Genomic DNA, 23,918 nt, shown 5'->3' with positions numbered 1-23,918 from the left:
CAGCCTCCCATCCCTCCTCCGTCCACACCATATCCTCGTTACTCGCATCCCTTCCTTCCTTCCTTCCTTCCATCCATCGAGTCCTTGCCTTCTTTCACCATCCTTCTTGTCTCATCACCCAGTGAGATATGGGCGGAAGATGCCGCCAGCTGTTATGGTGGCGAGGTGATGCCGGTGAGAGGTGGAGAGTTTGGTGGTGAGGGATGGTGGCGAAACTGTTTGCCTAGCATCAGTGTCAGGACCCAGGCTCGAGAGACTGATGGAGGCAGTGATTTTGGCGTGTTCCACGAGATATGTTGAAGCACACCTCCAGCAGAAGAGAGGAAGAGGTGGGGTGGGGGAGGGGGAGAAAAAGTGGGAGAAAGTGAGAGTTTGATTGAGGGAAAGTTTGAGTAAGGAAGTTTTTGAGTTGGAGAGAGTTTGAATGGAAGAGTATTTAAGTAAGAGACAGCTTGAGTGGGGAAGTGGTTGGATAAGAGATAATTTGAGTGGGGTTGTGTTTGTGGAGGAGAGAGAGAGAGAGAGAGAGAGAGAGAGAGAGAGAGAGAGAGAGAGAGAGAGAGAGAGAGAGAGAGAGAGCTTGAGTGGGGCAGTGTTAGTATACGAAAGTTTAAGAGGATTGTTGTTCGGGGAGGAGAGAACCAGACTAGGGCAGTGTTTATGAAGGGGAGAGAAAAGGGAGTATTCGATTGGGACGGTGTATGAGAGGCAGAGTTTGAGGACAAAGTGTTTGAAGAGGAGAGAGAGTATGAAAGGGGCAGTGTTTGGGGAGTTTGAGTAGGGGGCAGTGTTTGAGAGAGAGAAGAGAGAGAGAGAGAGAGAGAGAGAGAGAGAGAGAGAGAGAGAGAGAGAGAGAGAGAGAGAGAGGGAGAGAGAGAGAGAGGAGAGAGAGAGTGAAATGGTATTTTACGAGAGAGGTTGAGTTGGGGAGCATCTAAGGAGGGGAGGGCTTAAGTGAAACTGTAGAATTGTTTTCCTATATTTTTTTTTTTTTACTTAAGATCTTTATATCAGTACACTATCCTCACACTACGTGGTATTTTTTCTTGCTATTCGACTGATTTGTGGGACGGAGTGGTGGGTAGGGAGGTGCTTCCTGCTTTACTATCCTGTCTACGTCTGTTTACCGACAGTAGGACCTTGGTACATCATAGCCTCGTCAGAGACCGTCAGATCTTCTTGTTATCTGTCCTTCCCATGTACCTCAGTTGACAAGATACCCAATGATAATGGACGACGTTGTAAAGTGCCCCAAAATCGAAGACGATACAAAGCTATGTAAAGGTTCTACAGAAAATGAAGGTTTACAGCTGTGAGCTGACATACACAAGCTGATGTACTGGTCTCACGGGCGGCAAATGAATTTGGATATCGATAAGTACAGATCTTGACACGTCTCGACCAAAGCAGCTACTTAAGGCTTGAATTCGTCTGATCATACGTTTTGCCACGATTGAGGTAACGTACGAAATAGAGTGGTTGAAAGCAGTAACGTGGGTACGATTAAGATGAGAAATGACAAATATTTCGATTGAAGTCCACGGCAAACATTTCTCTTTAGATGTATAAAAAGTTTGCGTGTTTATATATATATATATATTCCTATGAGTCCACGGGGAAAATGAAACACGATAAGTTCCCAAGTGCACTTTCGTGTATTAATCACATCAGGGGAAACACGAGAGAAATATAAGTCAGTTGATATATATATATATATATATATATATATATATATATATATATATATATATATATATATATATATATATGCTGTCATGCAATAATGCCCGAAACCACAGCTCCCTTTCCACATCCAGGCCCCACAGAACTTTCCATGGTTTACCCCAGACGCTTCACATGCCCTGATTCAATCCATCCATGTATATATATATATATATATATATATATATATATATATATATATATATATATATATATATGCCTTTCACCTTTTACAACAGTAGTCTGTGAATTTCTGACATCTCCCACTAAGGCAAACACTCTCGAAAGGACCCAGGCCTATTGGCATTTGAATTCCTTTGTATTCCTATGTGCCATTTTCGAAACTGTTATCTTGAATGTCATTTACTACTATTTTTTACGGTGTTATCATTAAGTACATCCATCTGTGTTATCTTCCTCATCCTCATGGCTGTTATCTTGATCACCTACGTCTGTATTACCATCGTCTTTCACTATAGTTGGTGTCTTCATCGTAATGCCATGATCACCATCACTTATCATTATCATTTGTTATCATTCTGTGATCGTTGCCATTCTTGAATAAATAATGATCAGGCGCTGTTATCTTATTTTCATTATCACTTGTTTCTTCCCCTCTCACTGATTATGAGATTATCGCCACCACACATGATTATTCTTAAGTTATTTCGATGATACGTTGTGTTATCATTAGCAGTATTACCATATGTTATCTTGTTCAGCGTCAGTCCTACCATCTGTCGCTCTCGTGTGATCACTACCATCATTACGTATGATCACACTCCACCCCCAAATGTCACCATTATCACCCTTATCTTTAATGGTCAACTCTTATCATGGCCATCACCCCGAGCGTTGAGTTGATCACCGTTGCCATCATATCTCCCCATTTATCATCAGTTATCCTATGCCCTCACATCATCGTTGTCATTATTATCATCATTGTCCTTATCTTGGTCATCGTATTGTCGCCAGCTGTCACCCAGGTTACATCCAAATTATCCCCATTACACCTGCCTCACTATTATCACCAAATTATCTCCTTGCCCTCATACTCACCATTACTTCTACACCCCCAATTGAACACCCTCACTAACTGGTTCCTCCTCTTGCTCCTCCTGCAGCGCCTCCGTCGGCACCTGTCAACTGCAGCCTCACTGGTGCGGGTCGTGAGGTACTGAGGGTCAGCTGCCAGCCTGGAAACCCGACTTCGATGCCCCAGACGTATCGCCTCCAGATCTACGAAGCCCGCACCGGGAAGCTCTACCACAACGTCAGCAGCCCAGTGCCAAGGTCAGTGACTGAATGCCTAGCTCAGTGATGGAGGTCCTAGGTCAACGCCTCGGTCAGTAATGGTAGAGTACGTTGGTCAATACCTAGTTTGGTAGTGGAGTACCTAGGTCAATACCTAGATAAATAATGGAAGTCCTTGGTCAATACCTAGGTCAGTAATTACGGTCCTAGGTCAATACCTAGGTCAGTAATGGAGTACCTAGGTCAATACGTACGTCAGGAAGGGAATGTCTAGGTCACTGTCAAGGTCGGTCATGAAATACCTAGGTCATTACCACGGTCTACAGTGTGGTGCCTTGGTCAGCGATGGAATAATAGGGTCGACACACGGGTTAGTTGCTTATTGCATAGGTCAGTACCCAGGTCAGGAGCACAGTGCTTAGGTCAGTATTGGGCTGTACTCTCCTGTTGTGGTGTGTTGGGTCAAGAGGGGAAGAAGCTGCTGAGGTCTTGACTGAAATCTGTTATATCGCTAACACTGCTGACGAAAGAGATGGATGAGCAGAGCAATACTTCGGTAAAGATCAGTTTGGTTTTGGGTCAGGATTCAGAACAAGGGGGGAAACACAGTCCCTCCCATAAGAATGATGAGGGAATAGATGATAGATAATGATTTTGAGATGGATATAGTATGTGCACTTTCTTGAACGTGGAGAAGGCTTTAATCGTCAGTGCCCAGTGGGATAAGCTGTGAGGAATGTCTAAAAATAACCTTGACTGGAGAGACCAGAAAGGTTGTTTGAGCTTCAACATCTTCGATCAGACTGATACACTTTTACGACGCTGTTGAGGAATCGAAGTCTTGGGTAGTGGGTAAGGGTAGTCAGATGGATCTGTCCACCCCAATCCCAGCTGGTATTGTTCAACGTCCATAAAGAGACAGCGGTGGGAGAGGCTACTTGCCAGACCTGGACGAAGAAATGAAAGTTGAAGGAACATCGTCAGAAAGCTTAGGCTTGCCTTCGTGAGGACAAATGCCGTCTCTCAGCAGATCAGACGAAGGTCTCCAGTGGCTGGTAGTTAAGTTTATCTGGGCTAGCAAGTGCTCTCAGAATGAGAGGAGAGGAAATGTGCCCCAGAATGAATGTTGATGAGAATGCAAGGAGAGAGCGAGGAGCCGTAATGATACGCACTGTAAACAAAAGAAGTAAAACACGTCGAGTATTCACGAAGTGTTATTTCTTGCCGAGGCGAGCGCACAAACAAGAAGGTAGTGAGTTATGTTAACTGCTGTAGGCGGAGCAGCTTTCAAGACCTGAAGAAAAGCTTAACCTGAAGCTGAAACACTGGAGATTAAAGACCTTGACACGGGGCAGGGTACTGTATGGTGAAGAAAAGTAACTTGTAAGCATAACCAAAGAACCAATGGAAGAAAAATGTGATGTGTAGAACTGGACAAGAATAATGGAATGTTGTCTGCAACATTAGACAAAACGGAAGAATGGAGTTTATCGAAAGTTTATTTGGTGAAGACAGAAGACCTGGATATTATATATATATATATATATATATATATATATATATATATATATATATATATATATATATAGATATATATATATATATTACAGGGAGGAAGTCTGCTGAAGGATGTGGCAGGGGGAAGATATAAGAGCAAGAATCACGGGGAAGAAATAGGAAATTTATTTTTGATGACCTGAAAACCAGGAAAAGTTAGTACGACATGAAGAGGAGGGGCTGAAGATAGAGTACTTTGGTGAGCATTAAATCCATGAAACTATATATATATATATATATATATATATATATATATATATATATATATATATATATATATATATATATATATATATATATACGTTCGCAGTTTCCCGCGTAACGAGATAACGTACACTCTCCAGCTGTCATGTTTACTGTAGCTAAAGCAGAGCCACTTGAGCACAGCCAAGCCCCAAAGACCTTTCTGTGGTTTTCCCCTGTACACTTCTTATACCTTGGTTCAAACCATTGCCTGCGCGTCGCCCCCTGTATACCAAATCGCACCAAATCACTCTATCCCATACATGTTTCTCACCTTTCTCAATGGTCAGGCTCTTGTAACTCAAAGCCTTTTTCAATCCATAATTCCATCTTCTTTTCGGTCTCTCCCTCCCCATTTGTTCCTTTACTTCTGACACATTTTTTCGGTCTCATCACTCGTCCTCTTCGCTTGTCCAAACCATTTCTGTGCCCTCACACACTCTTCAACGGCCCCAGGTCGTTTTCCTCCGTCACTCACCTAGTGATTCACTTCATCTCCCTTAGTTTCACCCGTAGCCATGTCTACTTCTAGGCTCTCTCCATTCAGAATACCACTGCAACTATTTTGTGTGTGCCCATGTGAGAGTTCATAACCATCTTACATTCGTTCGCATAAACTGTCTACTTCTTCCTCATGCTCTTCCCGACTCAGACACCAACAACTCCTGAACTTTCTCACTTGAGTCTGCCGCTGCAGTCATGTCATCCGCGTACAGCTTCTGTGTAACCTCTTAATCCCCAACCCAGACGTGCAGAAAAGGACCCGCGCCTCACCACCCCAACCATAAACAGATTAATGAGCCATGTTTCCGTGACACACACACTTGGTACAGAGCTGCCTTCATGTGGAACGACTCACACTCTTCCCACCTTACTGCTTGTAGACGCTTTCCTCCAACGCCAGATATGGATGTAGCCCCTAGCACAAGGCATTTCAGCAACCCTACCTTAAGCTTCCACCATATCCTAAAATGGCACAAGCAGATTCCTTGGCCAGGTACGCGTTTATGGACGAACGCCGAGGGAAGGATGTGAACACCTGGGTTGAATGCCTAGAGTGAGTCAGTCCCTAACAATGCCTGTGGGTATCTCTGCTTCCTTCCCATTTCTACTTTGCCCATTGCGGTAGTCGCTACCAGAGTGACTTTTCTCTCTTTGTCTCGTCAACAGTCTTGTATCACCAGCCCTCTTTCTACCCGCAATTAATCATTTTCTTTCTCCAGACCTCTAACCGAATCCACTCTAAATACTTCCACTCACTCGGTCCCCTCTCCACACACTAATACTCGTCTTCCCCGCACTAAACATATTTGAACATGTGCAGCAGATCGGAATGGAAATTGAACATTTTCTACTTGTATCTCTTTCTGAATATGACCTAATTACCCACTAACAGATCTCAGAACACCATAATTCAACCCTACCGTAACTTAACATGTCGGGCATGATAACCACCACAAAATCTACTGTGCAAAAAGTTAGCGGTGTTGTTTAGATGTCATTATGGGTCACACGCATTGCCAGAGATTGTAGATGTAGATGTAGAATCTTGCCAGAGGTGGTAGATGTAGATGTACAATCTTGACAGCCTTAATGACCCCGGCAGTTGATAAACCAGAAGCCCGAACAACCAACCAATCACACCACAGGTGCCGTAATTATCAAAACATCTCTGAAGATCTGTTCCTTCAATATGGAGTACTGCTTACACCTCTGAGGGAGGGAAGATCTTCCTTCACTTAGCTCCACCTTTCTTTACCCAGACCCATTCCATTCTGCTGTGATGTTGCTGCTGTCCTCTATTCCACGGGTGTTGGTTACTTCGGCCACCTCTCTCTCGAGAGCTGTCTGCACTCTGCCCCTTGTTCCAGTCACCATGGCTGACTGCTGCTCCCGGAGTATCTTGTGTGCAGGTCATTCACTTACGTACTGTTAATCCTTTCTTTCCTCAAAAGACAAAGCTGTGAAATCTTCCTCCTCCATCATTCGGTCTTTTCTATTCATTTTTTTTTTTCCAGCTTTGAGGGTCAGGTCTTCAAAAACCTAAAGAGCTGTAATTAGGCTCTGTTCTTTTTACCTTGTATTTCTTATTTTTCCTCTCATCTGAAATGGCCAAGATTAAGGGCTGGTTTTAACCTGCTCTGCTGTGACTAGTACAGTAAGATGAAAATTGGAATTAATGACCACTTCCTATATTTAGATTTTCGTCAAGTATTTCTCCTCTGATAGAAATTAATGCTGGGCAATTCACAGTACGGGAAAATCAAAGACAAAAAAAAGAAAAATAAACGTTTAAAGAAACCCGGAAGAGTTTCACAAATACACAGGAGGCAGAGAATGGGTAAAGGAAGAAAGACCATCGAAAGATAAATGGAACCCCCCCCCCCCCCCCCCCCCTTCATTACGACGAGCAGAAAGAACCTTGGCCTTCATCATGCACTCAGATACAGGACGTATGGACGAATTTACGTCGAGTTTTCTTGAAGGAATACACCTTGGATTTATCATCAGGAATGAATTTAGTAGATTGCGACACCAGTCATAGTCGCTAGTCGAAAGCAAACAAGACACCTTTAGAAATGAGAACAGCACAGCATGGAATTGCTACGACAATGCACCAGAAAGAACTAAATTCGTCCTCGCTTTAATCATTGATAAGCCCGCAGACTATAAGCCTGCGGGCAAAGAGTTGAAATCCCTTAGGTTATCAAAAGAACCAAAATAGGACCGAATGAGATCGAGAGAAGGCAACAAGAACGCATATACGACTGGCTGTACAGAGGTGGAGGCTTCGTAGTGGCTGAGGTCTTCAGACCTCCTGGACGCAGTGGTACGATCCTTGAGTACGACCTTTGGGTCCAATGACCTAGCCTCTTATCCTTGACCTTGAGGGTCAAGTGGTAGACCCACAATACTTATGGATTTCACCTTCGTGCTTAAGCTTAAGGTCATACACTCATGCTTAAGGTCGTACACTCATGCTTAAGGTCGTACACTCATGCTTAAGGTCATACCGTCGTGCTCAAGGTCATACCTTCGTGATCAAGGTCGTACTGTCGTGCTTAAGGTCGTACTGTCGTGCTCAAGGGTTGTACCGTCGTGCTCAAGGTCATAAGGTCGTACCGTCGTGTTCAAGGGTCGTACCGTCGTCCTTAAAGTCGTACCGTCGTGCTCAAGAGTCGTACCGTCGTGTTCAAGAGTCGTACCGTCGTGTTCAAGGGTCGCACCGTCGTGCTCAAGGGTCGTACCGTCGTGCTCAATGGTCGTATTGTCGTGCTCAAGGTCGTACCGTCGTGCTCAAAAGGTCGTACTATCGTTCTCAAAGGTCGTACCGTCGTGTTCAAGGGTCGTACCGTCGTGCTCAAGGGGGTGGTTGTTCTAACTTTAAAATACCCCAGAAGTTTGATGACGACGAGGCGCGTATCACACTCTTCGAAGTTCACGGGAATACAGACCAGTGTCTCTGAGGGGCTACAGGGGGGGGGAAAAAACGCGTCCTTCCTACCACTCACCTGCCACAAGGCAGTGGAACACTCCGGGCGATGGCGACAGAGAAGAGACTCGATGATCACATCCAGTCGCGCCAGATTAACATTAACGAGAGGGAATGAAGAAAGAGTCCTCCAGCGGATGACTTCGTTAACAAGCCATTTGCTCTCTCTCTCTCTCTCTCTCTCTCTCTCTCTCTCTCTCTCTCTCTCCGACAGCGTGTATTCCTTAAGAACAGGAGTTTAGGATGAGGATAGAAAAAAAAGAGATAATAAAAAGCTTATGATATTTTCAGGCCTAAACGCTCATGAGCTTGGTATCCGAAGGTTTGCGTCAGAGAAAAAGCGAAATTAAGCTTCCTCCTTCCCCCCAAAAAAAATTTGTGCAGAAATTGGAGGTCCGAGTCGGCCATAAGGCTGCAATATGTGGACTTTTACGTCATGGTAAATAGTGTAGCGGCAATATACTTGTTAGAAAAGTGGTTTAATTTTTTCCCTCGAGAAAAGAAATGGACGAAGCAAGGAGGTGCAGTGTTGTGTTATTTTTTTTCCCCCTCCTGCTGCTGCTGCTGCTGCTGCTTCTTCTTCTACTTCTTCCTCTTCTCTTCCTCCTCCTTCTTCTTCTTCTTCTTCTTCTTCTTCTTCTTCTTCTTCTTCTTCTCCTCATTCTTCTTCTTCTTCTTCTTCTTCTTCTTCTTCTTCTTCTTCTTCTTCGTCTTCTTCTTGAGCCGGTATGAGCATTGGAATGTTCCAATCAAAGGTCTTCTCATTTACGCTATATGACTTTAGAGAATCTGATGGATTAAGGATCGTATGGAAAGACGTAAACCGGAAGGCGGGCACAGATAGTCAAGAGAAATAAAGACGTAGAAGATATAAAAAGGAGGAATTGTGATAAAAGACTTTAACAGAGAGTGATATAAGGGGAGAAAATATAGGACATTTAAAAATTGGTAAGGGTAGTAGAGCAAGGGGTGTCTGTGATGGAAAACGCGGATGGAAGAGATATATCATAATAAATTCATGAAGGGAGAGGAGGAGCAGTTAGGGAGGGAAGGGGGCGGGAAAGAGAGAGAGTGAGTGAGTGGAGGGAGGGAGAGTTAAATGATGCCCAAATGAGTAAGAGTGTAAAGGGGGAGGGCGGAATTAAGAGTTAAAGGGACAAGGGAGAGTGTACTAGCCAAGGGTGCATAAATGAGTGAAAGGTTAATGGAGACGAAGAAGGTGATAATTAAAGGGTGCAATGACGAATGAGAGGGAAGGAAGACAGAGTGGGAGGGGACAGAATACATTAACGAGTGAGAGTGTAAAGGCGTGGGGGAGAGAGAGAGAGAGTTAAATGGTGCACTGACTGTTGTGAGAAAAAGAGTTGAGAATGAGATGGTTATTGGATTATGGTTGAGCGAGAGCGAGAAAGGTAGGGTTCATGAGGAGGAGAGGGAGAGAGAGAGAGATACAGGCAGACAGACAGACAGTATTCATTTACGAGTGCTTACGACGAAATTTAACCAAATAAGACAGGACTGCCGCGTAGCGCCCACCGTAGAGAGATAAGTCGTATGTCTTCAGTGGTGTCAAGTGGTGTGTGTGTATGTGTATGAGATTGTACGTGTGTGTCAAACTGAAAGCCAGCAGCCAGCGTGTGACTGGGGCTGATGGAGATAAGAGACAGCCTCCCCTAGACCAGATCAGAGAGATAGAAAGAGAGAGAGAGAGGGGTTGGAGACGAATAGTGAGCCGTGACAAGCGCATAGGCCTGTTACCAAACAACACTCTGTCTCCATCATCATCATCATCATCATCATCATCATCATCATCATCATCATCACCATCACGAACACCACCACACCATGATGACGCGCCTTATAGACCACATCACACTTCCTCCAACACATGATAATGTTTTATGTGATATATGGATGTTCGATCCTTGATCACTGGGATACGATCCTTGATCACTGGGATACGGTCCTTGAACACTGGGATACGATCCTTGATCACTGGGATACGGTCCTTGATCACTGGGATACGGTCCTTGATCACTGGGATACGGTCCTTGATCACTGGGATACGGTCCTTGATCACTGGGATACGATCCTTGATCACTGGGATACGATCCTTGATCGCTGGGATACGGTCCTTGATCACTGGGATACGGTCCTTTATCATTGGGATACGATCCTTGATCGCTGGGATACGGTCCTTGATCACTGGGATACGATCCTTGATCACTGGGATACGGTCCTTGATCACTGGGATACGATCTTTGATCACTGGGATACGGTCCTTGATCACTGGGATACGATCCTTGATCATTGGGATACGATCCTTGATCACTGGGATACGGTCCTTGATCATTGGGATACGATCCTTGATCACTGGGATACGATCTTTGATCACTGGGATACGGTCCTTGATCACTGGGATACGGTCCTTGATCATTGGGATACGATCCTTGATCACTGGGATACGATCCTTGATCACTGGGATACGATCCTTGATCACTGGGATACGGTCCTTGAACACTGGGATACGATCCTTGAACACTGGGATACGGTCCTTTATCATTGGGATACGGTCCTTGATCGCTGGGATACGATCCTTGACCACTGGGATACAGTCCTTGATCACTGGGATACGATCCTTGATCACTGGGATACGGTCCTTGATCACTGGGATACGATCCTTGAACACTGGGATACAATCCTCGATCACTGGGATACGATCCTCGATCACTGGGATACGATCCTTGATCACTGGGATACGATCCTTGATCGCTGGGATACGATCCTTAAGCACGGCTTTACGATCCTTGAGTAAGACGGGTACGATCCTACAGCAACGCTGTACGACCTCTGAGTACGACTCTCCCGAACTATGGATATGATGACCTTTAACCTGACCCTTCATAGGTCAGGTTAAGAGCCATAACGACCCGAGAGTCGTCGTACCCTGGAACCCTTCAGAGGTCAGGTCAAGGCGCTAGTACGACCCGAGAGTCGTCGTACGTACCCTGGACCCCTCCAGAGGTCAGGTCAAGGCGCTAGTACGACCCGAGAGTCGTCATACGTACCCTGGACCCCTCCAGAGGTCAGGTCAAGGCGCCAGTACGACCCGAGAGTCGTCGTCGTACGTACCCTGGACCCTCCAGAGGTCAGGTCCAAGACGCCAGTACGACCCGAGAGTCGTCGTCGTACGTACCCTGGATCCCTCCAGAGGTCAGGTCCAAGACGCCAGTACGACCCGATAGTCGTCGCACGTACCCTGGACCCCTCCAGAGGTCAGGTCAAGGCGCCAGTACGACCCGAGAGTCGTCGTACCCTGGAACCCTTCAGAGGTCAGGTCCAAGACGCCAGTACGACCCGATAGTCGTCGCACGTACCCTGGACCCCTCCAGAGGTCAGGTCCAAGGCGCCAGTATGACCCGAGAGTCGTCGTACGTACCCTGGACTCTCCAGAGGTCAGGTCAAGGCGCCAGTACGACCCGAGAGTCGTCGTCGTACGTACCCTGGATCCCTCCAGAGGTCAGGTCCAAGACGCCAGTACGACCCGATAGTCGTCGCACGTACCCTGGACCCCTCCAGAGGTCAGGTCAAGGCGCCAGTACGACCAGAGGGTCGTCGTCGTACGTACCCTGGAACTTCAGCTTATCCATTACGGAGAGTAATATCCTCTTGGCTGTATTTCTCAGTGTTGTCGCAATTATAGTTCAAACTAGTAATGTGCATGACTGATTACCTGGGGCATTTCTCACGCTCTTCCTCTCTGGTTCATGAATCGTGTAGGAGGGAATGGGCGAGAGCGACTCGAGGAGAGTGTGGAACTTCCCGAGTCGTGTGCGTCAGGTGGTGTGTGGAGGAGGAGGAGTGAGGAGTGTGGCTTGTGTGTTGCTAAACTGTTGACCGGACGAGGTGAGAGGTGGCTTCCCTTCCGCTTCTCCTATTCTTCCACTTCCATCTCCTCCACCTCCAATACCTCCTCTTTTTCTCCTCCTCCTCCTCTCTCTTCTTCTTCTTCTTCTTCTTCTTCTTCTTCTTCTTCTTCTTCTTCTTTTTCTTCTTCTTCTTCTTCCTCTTCTTCCTCCACCTACTCCGGGTGCTTTGGGAGAGTTAATGAGTTTATGATCGCCGGGGGACGGCTATTGTGAACTGTTGTATGAACCCGTTAACGGTGTAGCGAGATCTGTAATGTGAAGTTGGAGACGGAGAGAGAGAGAGAGAGAGAGAGAGAGAGAGAGAGAGAGAGAGAGAGAGAGAGAGAGAGAGAGAGAGAGAGAGAGAGAGAGAGAGAATATGTTCACAGTTCACGCTTGGAGTGGGGAGAGAGGGAAGCTAAAAACGGGAGAACAGTTTACAACCAGGAAGGTCAAAAGGAGAAAGGGGCGGGGGGGAGGAGAGAGAGAGAGAGAGAGAGAGAGAGAGAGAGAGAGAGAGAGAGAGAGAGAGAGAGAGAGCGGTGAGAGTTGTAGTGAGAGTGGGGCACCAGCCCCAGAAGATACCTCACTAGGCTGTGAGAGCGGTTATCACGGGGCGCTTTTAGTCTTATGAATATCAAGTATCCTAATTTCACACTCTTAGATTCCTGTGGGGAAGAGAATGTGTCGGAAGATATTGTATAGAACGGTCGCTCTGACGCTGAAGTGCTTGGCAACGCGCCTGAAGAAACGGAACACCACACACACACACACGTACGTGTGAGTCCAGTGTCCAGAGAACGACTGCACTCAGGGCGACCGAACGAAGCATCCATTGACAAAGCCACATTAGGCATTGAATTTCTTAGCTGTCAACCACATCCATTAATTCCTCGCTGAGAGAGAGAGAGAGAGAGAGAGAGAGAGAGAGAGAGAGAGAGAGAGAGAGAGAGAGAGAGAGAGAGAGAGAGAGGCGCAATCTCTCTCTCTCTCTCTCTCTCTCTCTCTCTCTCTCTCTCTCTCTCTCTCTCTCTCTCTCTCTCTCTCTCTCTGTCCCTTCCGTCCTTTGTAAGTTTTCCTTCCTCTCTCTCTCTATATATATATATTCTGACCTCGTTCCAAAAGGCCAGTAAAAACCACGATGTGTTTCATTAAGCGTAATTCGCCGTTCTCGCCTCTAACGCTCTGGAGAAGAAGACTTTGGCCGGCGGCGTTAAGCGGTGAGTGAGGGAGGCAGGTGCCCCAGACACACACATACAGTAGTGTTCAGAGCTCACGGTTAGAATCATACCATTGCCTTGGCGGATGAAGGAAGAGCGATTCACTTGAGACTCGCAAACGTAGATGTTCTGATAAAGTCAACGCAGTCTCCCAAGCTGTTCATCCTCCCTTATGGGTTGGTCTATATATATATATATATATATATATATATATATATATATATATATATATATATATATATATATATATACTTATGTGTGTGTGTGTGTGTGTGTGTGTGTGTGTGTGTGTGTGTGTTTATAGCATTCTTATTCTGAGCAGAAGTTTGTGGTTAACGAAACTGTCAATCGTTGGTCTCGTTTATTCTTGCGGTACGTTAACACTTAGAACCTCCTGAGGAGAATCGTATCCTTCCTTGAGGGTCAGGTCAAAGGCCTGGCCATCATATCCACTGGGTCGCAAGGTCGTGCTCGAGGCACGGGAGGATCATGTCGTGCTCGAGGGTCGATGCTGAAGATCAGTCTCCTACGACTCTTGAGGCGGGGCAGGAACGCGTCGTACCCCCATGTTCCCCGGGTGCGTGAGGCTCTTCGTAGAATTACGTGGTATAGAAAATAGTGTGAAAGTATATGTCAGTTATAGAATCTAGTTGTTGGTTTGTTTGATTTTTTTCTATCGCTTTTCTATGATTGTCAGTCTAGCTTTTCTTTCTATCGCTCTTCTCTGATTTGTCAGGCTCGCTCGGTGGCAGCCAAGAGATGGATGGTTGATGGTTTACAGTGTGGGATCGACTCTCGGACAGTTACCTTTTAAGTCAATGTCTGTCTGACCTTTACCGAGAAGCGTATTGCATCCAAGGTTTAATGAAATAGATAGAGACAAGGAACATCTACTTAACATCCACCTGTGCGTACGTAAGCGAGGGCGACCCACGGTAATAATAACTACATAGCCAGTCAAACTAAATTTAAAGGTTATTAAGATAATTACGAAAAAGTAAACAGTTCCCATTGTAGGTAGGTAATTCAGCTATGTCACAGGAAGCTGACCAAACCATAGCTTAAGACATCATCCCAGCCAGATAAGCTTTAGCGTAATGTCTTCAAACTCAGCTAAGATAGTTTTGGTATCTGTGGTTCATAGCCTAGCAGCTTGGAAAGCCATCTAATCTATAGCTTTTTATAGCTTGGAAAGCCATCTAATCTATAGCTTTTTATAGCTTGGAAAGCTATCTAATCTATAGCTTTTTATAGCTTGGAAAGCCATCTAATCTATAGCTTTTTATAGCTTGGAAAGCCATCTAATCTATAGCTTTTTATAGCTTGGAAAGCCGTCTAATCTACAGCTTTTTATAGCTTGGAAAGCCATCTAATCTATAGCTTTTTATAGCTTGGAGAGCCATCTAATCTATAGCTTTTTATAGCTTGGAAAGCCGTCTAATCTACAGCTTTTTATAGCTTGGAGAGCCATCTAATCTATAGCTTTTTATAGCTTGGAAAGCCACCTGAGCCATTGGTATCTTGGGAGAGCCATATAAGCCATGGTATATATATATATAGACACCTTTGAGTTAGAGACTACTACGTAGCCTAGACATAAGCTTAGATTGTACATGGCTTAGGATCAGAGTCTTCGTAGCCTCATGGCGTTATTGACCTCGTAGCTGCTGCCGTTGTTGACTCCCGCGGAGGGAAGGCACTGGAGGGAAAAGTTAAGACCCTAATCGGAACCCAGAGAAATTAATCAGAGAGCAGAGTGGTCGACGTTATCTGTTATAGACACGATGTCTTCCAAGGCCGGCCCCCCCCGTCGTCGCCGCCCAGTGTGCCATAGGAACGGAGGGGAAAATTCTTTTGTCTCTTAACGAAAAAGAGTCTCGTGTGTGTGTGTGTGTGTGTAGCAGATACGTTAGTGAATATAAGGCTGAAGATCTACATTTTTTTGGGGGGACGACTGTCGGTAAGACTATGAGATTAGATCCTTTTACAACATGTCTTCAATTTTTTTTTTTTTTTTTTTTTTTTTTTTTTTTGAAGGAGGTTGAATTGCACTCTTTAAAAGTGAAGTATTACGTTGCTGGAATCAGAAGTGAAGTTAAACTGATCTGGACACTTTTTACCTTCTCTCTCTCTCTCTCTCTCTCTCTCTCTCTCTCTCTCTCTCTCTCTCTCTCTCTCTCTCTCTCTCTCTCTCTCTCCCTCATGTCACTCCAGGTGTGATTAAATGTATTTTGACTCGTGAAGGAACTGACAGTAAAACTTTTTTTTATTCTCTTATTTGATAACAGAAAAGTATTTCCCCTTTGAAACTAATCCAGTTAATAGCGTTCACGAGACGTTATTTTCGCACTGCTGGTCCATTTTTATTCACATGTTTGTGTTTGAATCACACCTGATGCTTACTCTTTTTTTTGTGTGTGTGTAGATAGAAGCGTAAGGCATTAAGAAACGTGTTCTTTGATTTCGAAGCCCAGGGTCACTGTAGGCATGGTATGCGAAGGTGTGTGTGTGTATAAGTGCATTGGAGAAGCTGTATTGCACTTGCGAGGGGAAAGTCTCTCTTCTTCTCTTTCCGTCCTCGAGTGTTATTAGTCTTCTATACTTTCTCTATGAGCTTTTCCACTTCTTCCCTTGTTCTGTGTATATCGACGTCATGTAAAGGGAAACATTCTAACACGATGAAGAATGTAGAGGCAAAAGTCATTCTTTTCTTGAACAGAACACTCTGTTGTATTTTAGCATGTTCTTGACTAGATTTTAGCATGTTTTTGACTAGGTTTTCTGTGCTACACTGCATTACTACTATTTCGTTGTTATTCGTGTTTTTTTCTTTCCGTGTCGTCAAGTTGGTTCATCCTATGGACGCTGGTCTGTTACTATTCTGACTGACTGTCAGTCTCTCTTCTGTAGGTCGTGGGCGTGCTTGCGCGCGCCTGTAAGGGCGAGAGATTATCGTGAGCTGGGGAAAGAAAAAAAAAAAAACGCCCACAGAACAGAAGCAGAATAATGCCAAAACTGCTGATAACTTTGATTTCATGCGGACGTGTAAAAGGGAGATGATTTCCAAGGAATGAACAAACACACACACACACATACACACACACACACACACACACAAGTATATGTTCATACGTGTTTCTCGTTTCTCGCGTCAGCATGGTAGCGCCAAAAACAGACGAAGAGAAGTCCTCATTTGGCATTCATCCGTTCTCTAATTCTAAACAAGTGTTACTGGATCATCCGGTAACGCTTGATTATCAATGGCATCTTAGCTACATCTCTTCCTTGTATATCAGCTGACGATGTGATCATTACACGAAAGTGCACTTGGGATAAGCTAATAATGAAATAGTGTAATTATTCCATTTGAACTGCATAGAGGCCATTGATTATTCGCAGCTGAATATGATATAATTAACTTTTCCCAAAGTCTTTATGAAGATGGAAAAAAATGAAAGTTGAGGTACATACACCCCGGAGATGATACATCAAGCAAGGAAACTTTAAAGGGAATCTATGATCTGTCAAGTGGGGGGGGGGGGGGGAAGGGGGCAAGAAAATAGCTGACGTATCCTGAGGAGCTGGAGTTCATTCCACCACGGAAGCCGAAGAAATTGACAAAGATTTGGCGGAGAAGGCAAATATGTCACTCTCTGCGGGAGAAGATCAAAGAAAACGGCAACAAAGAAGAATTAGCTCAGGGCGTCTCTGAAGCCCTTGTACAAATGGAGGGAAAAATATTTCTACCGAAGAGATGGGGGGGGGGGGGAGTTTTGAGAGTACGTGAGGAAGAAAAGTTGAATTCTCCGAAAGACTTGCTGGGTGTAAGGCGGGGTTTCTTGTGTGCCTGGTGTAAATGGCCGTTGAAAAGGTGTTTGGAGAACGGGCAGAGAGAGAGAGAGAAAAAAAAGAGAAAACTTGGCGCGAACCGTCGACGAAGAGCTGGAAAATGCCTTCGGCACAATGGGGGCAGCGGGTCAGCCAAAGGCTCGTACGAGCGAGCCTCCAGAAAAAAAAAAAAAGAGAGGGAGGGGATGGTAGTAGGATACGTCTCGTGAAGAGTAATAAAGGTGGGTATAGTATGGTTGACTACCTCCAGGTATGAGGAGAGGCTGCCGGGGTACGTGTGGGGAGAGAGTTTCGTGTTGGAAGGGCCTGGAAGAAGGCAAGAGTCAAACTAGTTTGGTATCTGGGATAGCTGCGTGAAGATCTTGGGTCGAGAGAGTCATGAAAGGAGAATTTGGGTGAGGTCAGGTCATGAGGTTAGAATTTGGTTGAGGACAGCTCTTGAAGAAAGAGCCTGGATGAGGACATGTCATGAGGTGGGAGAGTAAGGTGAGGACAGCTCATGAAGGAAGAACTTGGATGAGGACATGTCATGAGGTGGGAGAGCTTGGGAGAGGACAGCTCATGAAGGAAGAACTTGGATGAGGCCATGTCATGAGGTGGGAGAGCTAAGGCGAGGACAGCTCATGAAGGAAGAACTTGTATGAGGACATGTCATGAGGTGGGAGAGCTTGGGAGAGGACAGGTCATGAGAGGAACACTCTTGCGTGGGAGCACCTCGTGTGAGGTGAGTCTGGACATGGGAAAGCCCCGACAACAACAGACCTGACGGGCTATAACAAGGTTACCTGCTGGAGGACAGTATTAGTCTCCCACATCCTTGGTATGCACAGATGGGGACAGGATAGTGAAGGGGATAGTGAAGGATAGCTAAGGTATCCTTCAGGGGAAGATATGATAACCAAATGAGTTCCCAGGAGTCTTCGACGATTTTATAAGAAAGGCAGCTCTTCGACGTTAGACGGGGGGTGATAGACACAGCTGTGGGTTTTATATAAACAGGGGTTGAAGGTGATGATTAGTGCTGTGGGTTGTAAAAGCTGTGGGTGAGAATATAGGGCTTAGAGTTGATATATAAAGCTATGGGTTGATATATAGGGCTGAGGGTTATATATAAAGCTGTGTGTTAAGGTTCAAGGATTGATATGTAAAGCTGTGGGATAAGATACAGGGTTTAGGAGTTAATATATGAAGCTGTGAGGTAAGATACAGGGCTCAGTGGGTGATATATGAAGCTGTGAGGTAAGATATAGGCCTCAGTGGGTGATATATGAAACTTTGGATTAAGATATAGGGCTCTAGTATTAATATATAAAGCTGTGAGTTAGATATAGGGTTCGGGGATGATATATACAAAGCTGTTGGGTAAGGTATAGGGCTTAGGTGATGGTATGTTCAGGTGCGGGTTAAGATATAGAGTTCTTGTGGGTTAGTGCACTAAGCTGTGGGTCAGAGTGCAAGGCTGTGTGGCTAAAAATGAAAGCTTTTTATGCGTTCGTATGACAGCTAATTAGTCACGGGCAGCCTTTCATATCTTGCCTCGTTTAGTGCGCGAAATAAGTAATGGAGATGTTTACTCTCTCTCTCTCTCTCTCTCTCTCTCTCTCTCTCTCTCTCTCTCTCTCTCTCTCTCTCTCTCTCTCTCTCTCACACACACACACACACACTTCCACTTACCCCAGCAACCGTTCCCTGACCAGCCAGCGCCACACACACTCACACGGCGGGAGATTAAAGTTGAAATTCTAATTTGGTTCTCCCGCCTGACTTTGCAAAAGTGGTGTCAAATCCGATTTGGGAGTGACTGCTGTTTTCCACCTTGAGCTAATCAGCACCCGTCCTGCAGTGCGGAACAAAGCGCGTTCGACTGTAAAATATGTGTGGGACCAGATCTGGGCTGTGAAAGTATGTAACAGTCAGAAATGAAATTGTGAAACGTCATTAAACTGCCGCCCCCCAAAAAAAAAGAAAAGAGAGAGGTGGTGAGGAGAGAAGAGGGGTTGTGAGGGGAGAGGAGAGAAGAGGGGTTGTGAGGGGAGAGGAGAGAAGAGGGGTTGTGAGGGGAGAGGAGAGAAGGTGAGGGTTTGGGGGAGGTGGGGCTGTTGAATCCAGATTCTAGACAAGACGAACGGATTGTGACGTGCTAAATTCGACTAGGGCATTGTGAAGTGCTACTGGAATGAGACTGGAAAAAGTGCGAAACTAGGATGACTTAACTGTTAAGTGTGAATTAGTGGTAATAATTAGGGTACGTCCTACAAAAAAATGATAATAACGATAATGATAATGATAATGGGATCTAAGGAAGAATGGAACCTGAGGAAAATGTGGTCCTTTAAGGAAAATCGAACCTCAGGAAAACCGAGCTTTGAGGAAACATAGGTTAAGATAAAGATTCCAGAGACCAAGAAGTTGGTCTCCTGGAAAAAAAAAAAAAAATGGACTTGAAAAGAAAATGAGAGATAACCAGATTTTTTTTTTAAAAGAGTGGGAAGACTCTGAAATCCGAGATTGATAAAGCCATGGAAGTCTAAAAAGAAAAATGGTTATTTTTCAAGGAAGGAAGCAAGAGAAGTGAAGAAACTCAAGGGGGAAGAAAGGAGGAAATAAAGATTTAGAAAGGAGTATGGAAGAAGCGAAAGAAACGGCGGTGTTGGAGTGAGGAACGTACAAGAGAAATTGCTGATAGTGTGAAGAGGAAGAAAAGAGAATAAGGAGCAACAGCACAACCCCATCTACCACAGGACGAATCTCACTGCAGCACAACCCCATCTACCACAGGACGACTCTCACTGCAGCACCAGCCACACCTACCACAGGACGAATCTCACTGCAGCACCAGCCACACCTACCACAGGACGAATCTCACTGCAGCACCAGCCACACCTACCACAGGACGAATCTCACTGCAGCACCAGCCACACCTACCACAGGACGAATCTCACTGCAGCACTACCAGGAGCCACACCTACCACAGGAGGATCCTCACTGCAGCACCAGCCACACCTACCACAGGAGGATCCTCACTGTAGCTAGCACTAACAGTGGCCACCGCAGGACGTCCCCCCACGCCACAGCAACAGCAGCAACCATGCTCACCACAGAACGCCCCTCACGCCACAGCAACCATGCTCACCACAGGACGCCCCCCCCACGCCACAGCAACAGCAGCAACCATGCTCACCACAGAACGCCCCTCACGCCACAGCAACCATGCTCACCACAGAACGCCCCTCACGCCACAGCAACCATGCTCACCACAGAACGCCCCTCACGCCACAGCAACAGCAGCAACCATGCTCACCACAGAACGCCCCTCACGCCGCAGCAACCATGCCCACCACAGAACGCCCCTCACGCCACAGCAACAGTAGCATCACGACCAACACAACGACATCCACAACCAGTGGCCATTTACGCAAGACTTTGTGACGGTCGAAGGATTTCTGACAAATTGTAAATGAAAAAAAAAAGTCATCCCATTTTTTTTTTTTTTAACCGATTGACTTTTCAGGATGTATTGAAATAATGCTTCTTTTACCTGCGTTTTCAACGAAAGCAAAATTCTCTTCAGGAAAGAGAAAAAAAAATACTTGTTTTTTGCTCTTAAAGTGGTTTTTGATAGCTGGTTAAACAGGGGAAACGTTTTAAAAAAAATAGGGTTATTTTTACTTTCCTTTCCAAGAGGATGTACATTAATAATCTGGGAGTTAAACAGACGTTTACTCTTCTTGTATGATGAGCACGACGGTACGACCCTCTCAAACACGACGGTACGACCCCCTCAAACACGACGGTACGACCCCCTCAAACACGACGGTACGACCCCCTCAAACACGACGGTATGACCCCTTGAAGCACGATGGTACGACCCCATCAAGCACGACGGTACAACCTCAAACACGACGGTACGACCCCCTTGAAGCACGACGGTACGACCCCCTCAAACACGACGGTACTACCCCTTGAAGCACGATGGCACGACCCCGTCAAGCACGACGGTACGACCCCGTCAAGCACGACGGTACGACCCCGTCAAGGCAAGACGGTACGACCCCTCAAGCATGACAGTACGTACCCTGAGCACGAAGGTACGACCTGTGGGTAGGATAATCCATATGTCTTTGTCCTGACCCTTAAAAGGGTGGTTATCTTAAAGTCATGATACCCAAGGGTTGTACCGTCGTGCTCAAGAGTCGTATGATCGTGTTCGTGGGTCGTACCGTCGTGCGCAAGGGTCGTATGATCGTGTTCGTGGTTCGTACCGTCGTGCTCAAGGGTCGTGTGATCGAATTCGTGTATTATATTATACATATATATATATATATATATATATATATATATATATATATATATATATTCCTATGAGTCCACGGGGAAAATGAAACACGAAAAGTTCCCAAGTGCACTTTCGTGTAATAATCACATCATCAGGGGAGACACATGAGAGAAATATAACAGTCAGTTGATATAGAGACGAAGCTAGGACGCCATTTGGTAAACATGTGATTGTCCAAAACAAAATTATGATCCTTTCCAATATATATATATATATATATATATATATATATATATATATATATATATATATATGAGATGTTTGAGGACAATGTGTGGTGTGAGGTGGTTTGATCGAGTGAGTAACGTAAGGGTAAGAGAGATGTGTGGAAATAAAAAGAGCGTGGTTGAGAGAGCAGAAGAGGGTGTTTTGAAGTGGTTTGGGCACATGGAGAGGATGAGTGAGGAAAGATTGACCAAGAGGATATATGTGTCGGAGGTGGAGGGAACGAGGAGAAGAGGGAGACCAAATTGGAGGTGGAAAGATGGAGTGAAAAAGATTTTGTGTGATCGGGGCCTGAACATGCAGGAGGGTGAAAGGAGGGCAAGGAATAGAGTGAATTGGAGCGATGTGGTATACCGGGGTTGACGTGCTGTCAGTGGATTGAATCAAGGCATGTGAAGCGTCTGGGGTAAACCATGGAAAGCTGTGTAGGTATGTATATTTGCGTGTGTGGACGTATGTATATACATGTGTATGGGGGGGGGGGGGGTTGGGCCATTTCTTTCGTCTGTTTCCTTGCGCTACCTCGCAAACGCGGGAGACAGCGACAAAGTATAATAAAAAAAAAAATAATTATATATATATATATATATATATATATATATATATATATACATATATATATATATATATATATATATCGTGCTCATGAGTCGTGAGTACTTGATCGGGCATAATTACGACCTTGTATCACTATAATGCCATTATCCCAGTTGTCTGGGATTTTTCGCCACCCATGATTAAACCTTCAATATCCCCGGAATAAGAAAAAAAAAATTGTATACGTAGATATGCCTAATGGCTTATTAAAGGCCTCCTGATTACAGTTTAGAAAAGAGAGCAACAGATGATTTCCGTAATGATCCCCTGTAATTATGAACCTCTTGATAGTTTCAATTAGTGTGATGTTCATCATCATCATATTTAGTAAGATAATTCTTTTTTTCTTTTTTTGAAAATGTACTGTTTTAACATCCCTTTAATTTGAACTATATTTTCAACCAACCGTAATTTACGACACAACCAATCCACGCTCTGTGATAACTCTGTTCTTTATGATAATCTCTCGAATACTGCTTATTCCACTTCTGTCTTAACCCTATAGTATACATTCCTTCAATTATTTTATGCCCCTTCTCTCCCTCTTTGTGGTATGACCCTTATCTGTCTTATCTGTCCACCCCTACAGTCTTTTACCTGTCCCTATGAGCGAGACCCTGTCTATCTCTCTCTCACTGAGATAACCTCTTTATCACAACCACTGTTAATATTATCTGTCCGATTCACTAACCTCTATCCGTCTATCCGTATGAATATACCCACGTAATGGACATGCCTATATGACTATGGCTACTTGGCCCTTTCCTTTACCGTGTGTGTGTGTGTTTGGGTTGGGGGAAAAGAAAAATGTATTGGCAATATATCCATTTGAAATGTCAGAGGAGGCGGAGGAAAAGGTCTGTGATGAGAGGAGGAGAAAGATCCAACGAAATCTGACTTCCTGAAAGAGAAATGACCCGCTCCAGGCAGCAGTTAATTGAGCTAATATAAATATCCAACTCTTTCTCGAAAACTTGAAATATGATCGTGGGGAAAAATATATAAGAATGAAACCTTTGTTCCGTTTCTTTATATATATATATATATATATATATATATATATATATATATATATATATATATATATATATATATATATATATATATCCCTGGGGATAGGGGAGAAAGAATACTTCCCACGTATTCCCTGCGTGTCGTAGAAGGCGACTAACAGGGGAGGGAGCGGGGGCTGGAAATCCTCCCCTCTGATTATTTTTTTTTTTAATTTTCCAAAAGAAGGAACAGAGAAGGGTGAGGATATTCCCTCAAAGGCCCAGTTCTCTGTTCTTAACGCTACCTCGCTAACGCGGGAAATGGCGAATAGTTTGAAAGAAAGAAAAGATATATATATATATATCAGTCTAATAAATTTTTAGATACATTCAAAGCGTGAAGTGGAAGGACGTTCCTCACCCAACGGTCTGAGGGCAATTGGATTCCTTAGGTAAAATATATATGTATGTATGTATACCGGACTTCGCCTGTCCGAAGTTACACTGCGAGTGAAAAATCAC

General features: G+C 44.8%; 1 protein-coding gene across 12 annotated transcripts in view; it reads left to right on the top strand.

Moving 5' to 3' along the window:
• The window catches only part of LOC139753326 (uncharacterized), a 769,854-nt gene that overhangs the window by 724,424 nt on the left and 21,512 nt on the right, over nt 1–23,918 (top strand). For all 12 annotated transcript variants that reach the window (XM_071669662.1, XM_071669661.1, XM_071669660.1 and 9 more), the window contains one exon: nt 2,847–3,015. In XM_071669662.1, the coding sequence (XP_071525763.1) occupies nt 2,847–3,015 (169 nt within the window). The remainder of the gene's footprint in view (nt 1–2,846; nt 3,016–23,918) is intronic.

The sequence above is a fragment of the Panulirus ornatus genome, chromosome 14 (assembly GCF_036320965.1).
Source record: "Panulirus ornatus isolate Po-2019 chromosome 14, ASM3632096v1, whole genome shotgun sequence".
Classification (NCBI taxonomy): domain Eukaryota; kingdom Metazoa; phylum Arthropoda; class Malacostraca; order Decapoda; family Palinuridae; genus Panulirus; species Panulirus ornatus.
Note: the sequence above shows the minus strand (reverse complement) of the source record. Positions and strands in the feature narration are given on the sequence as shown.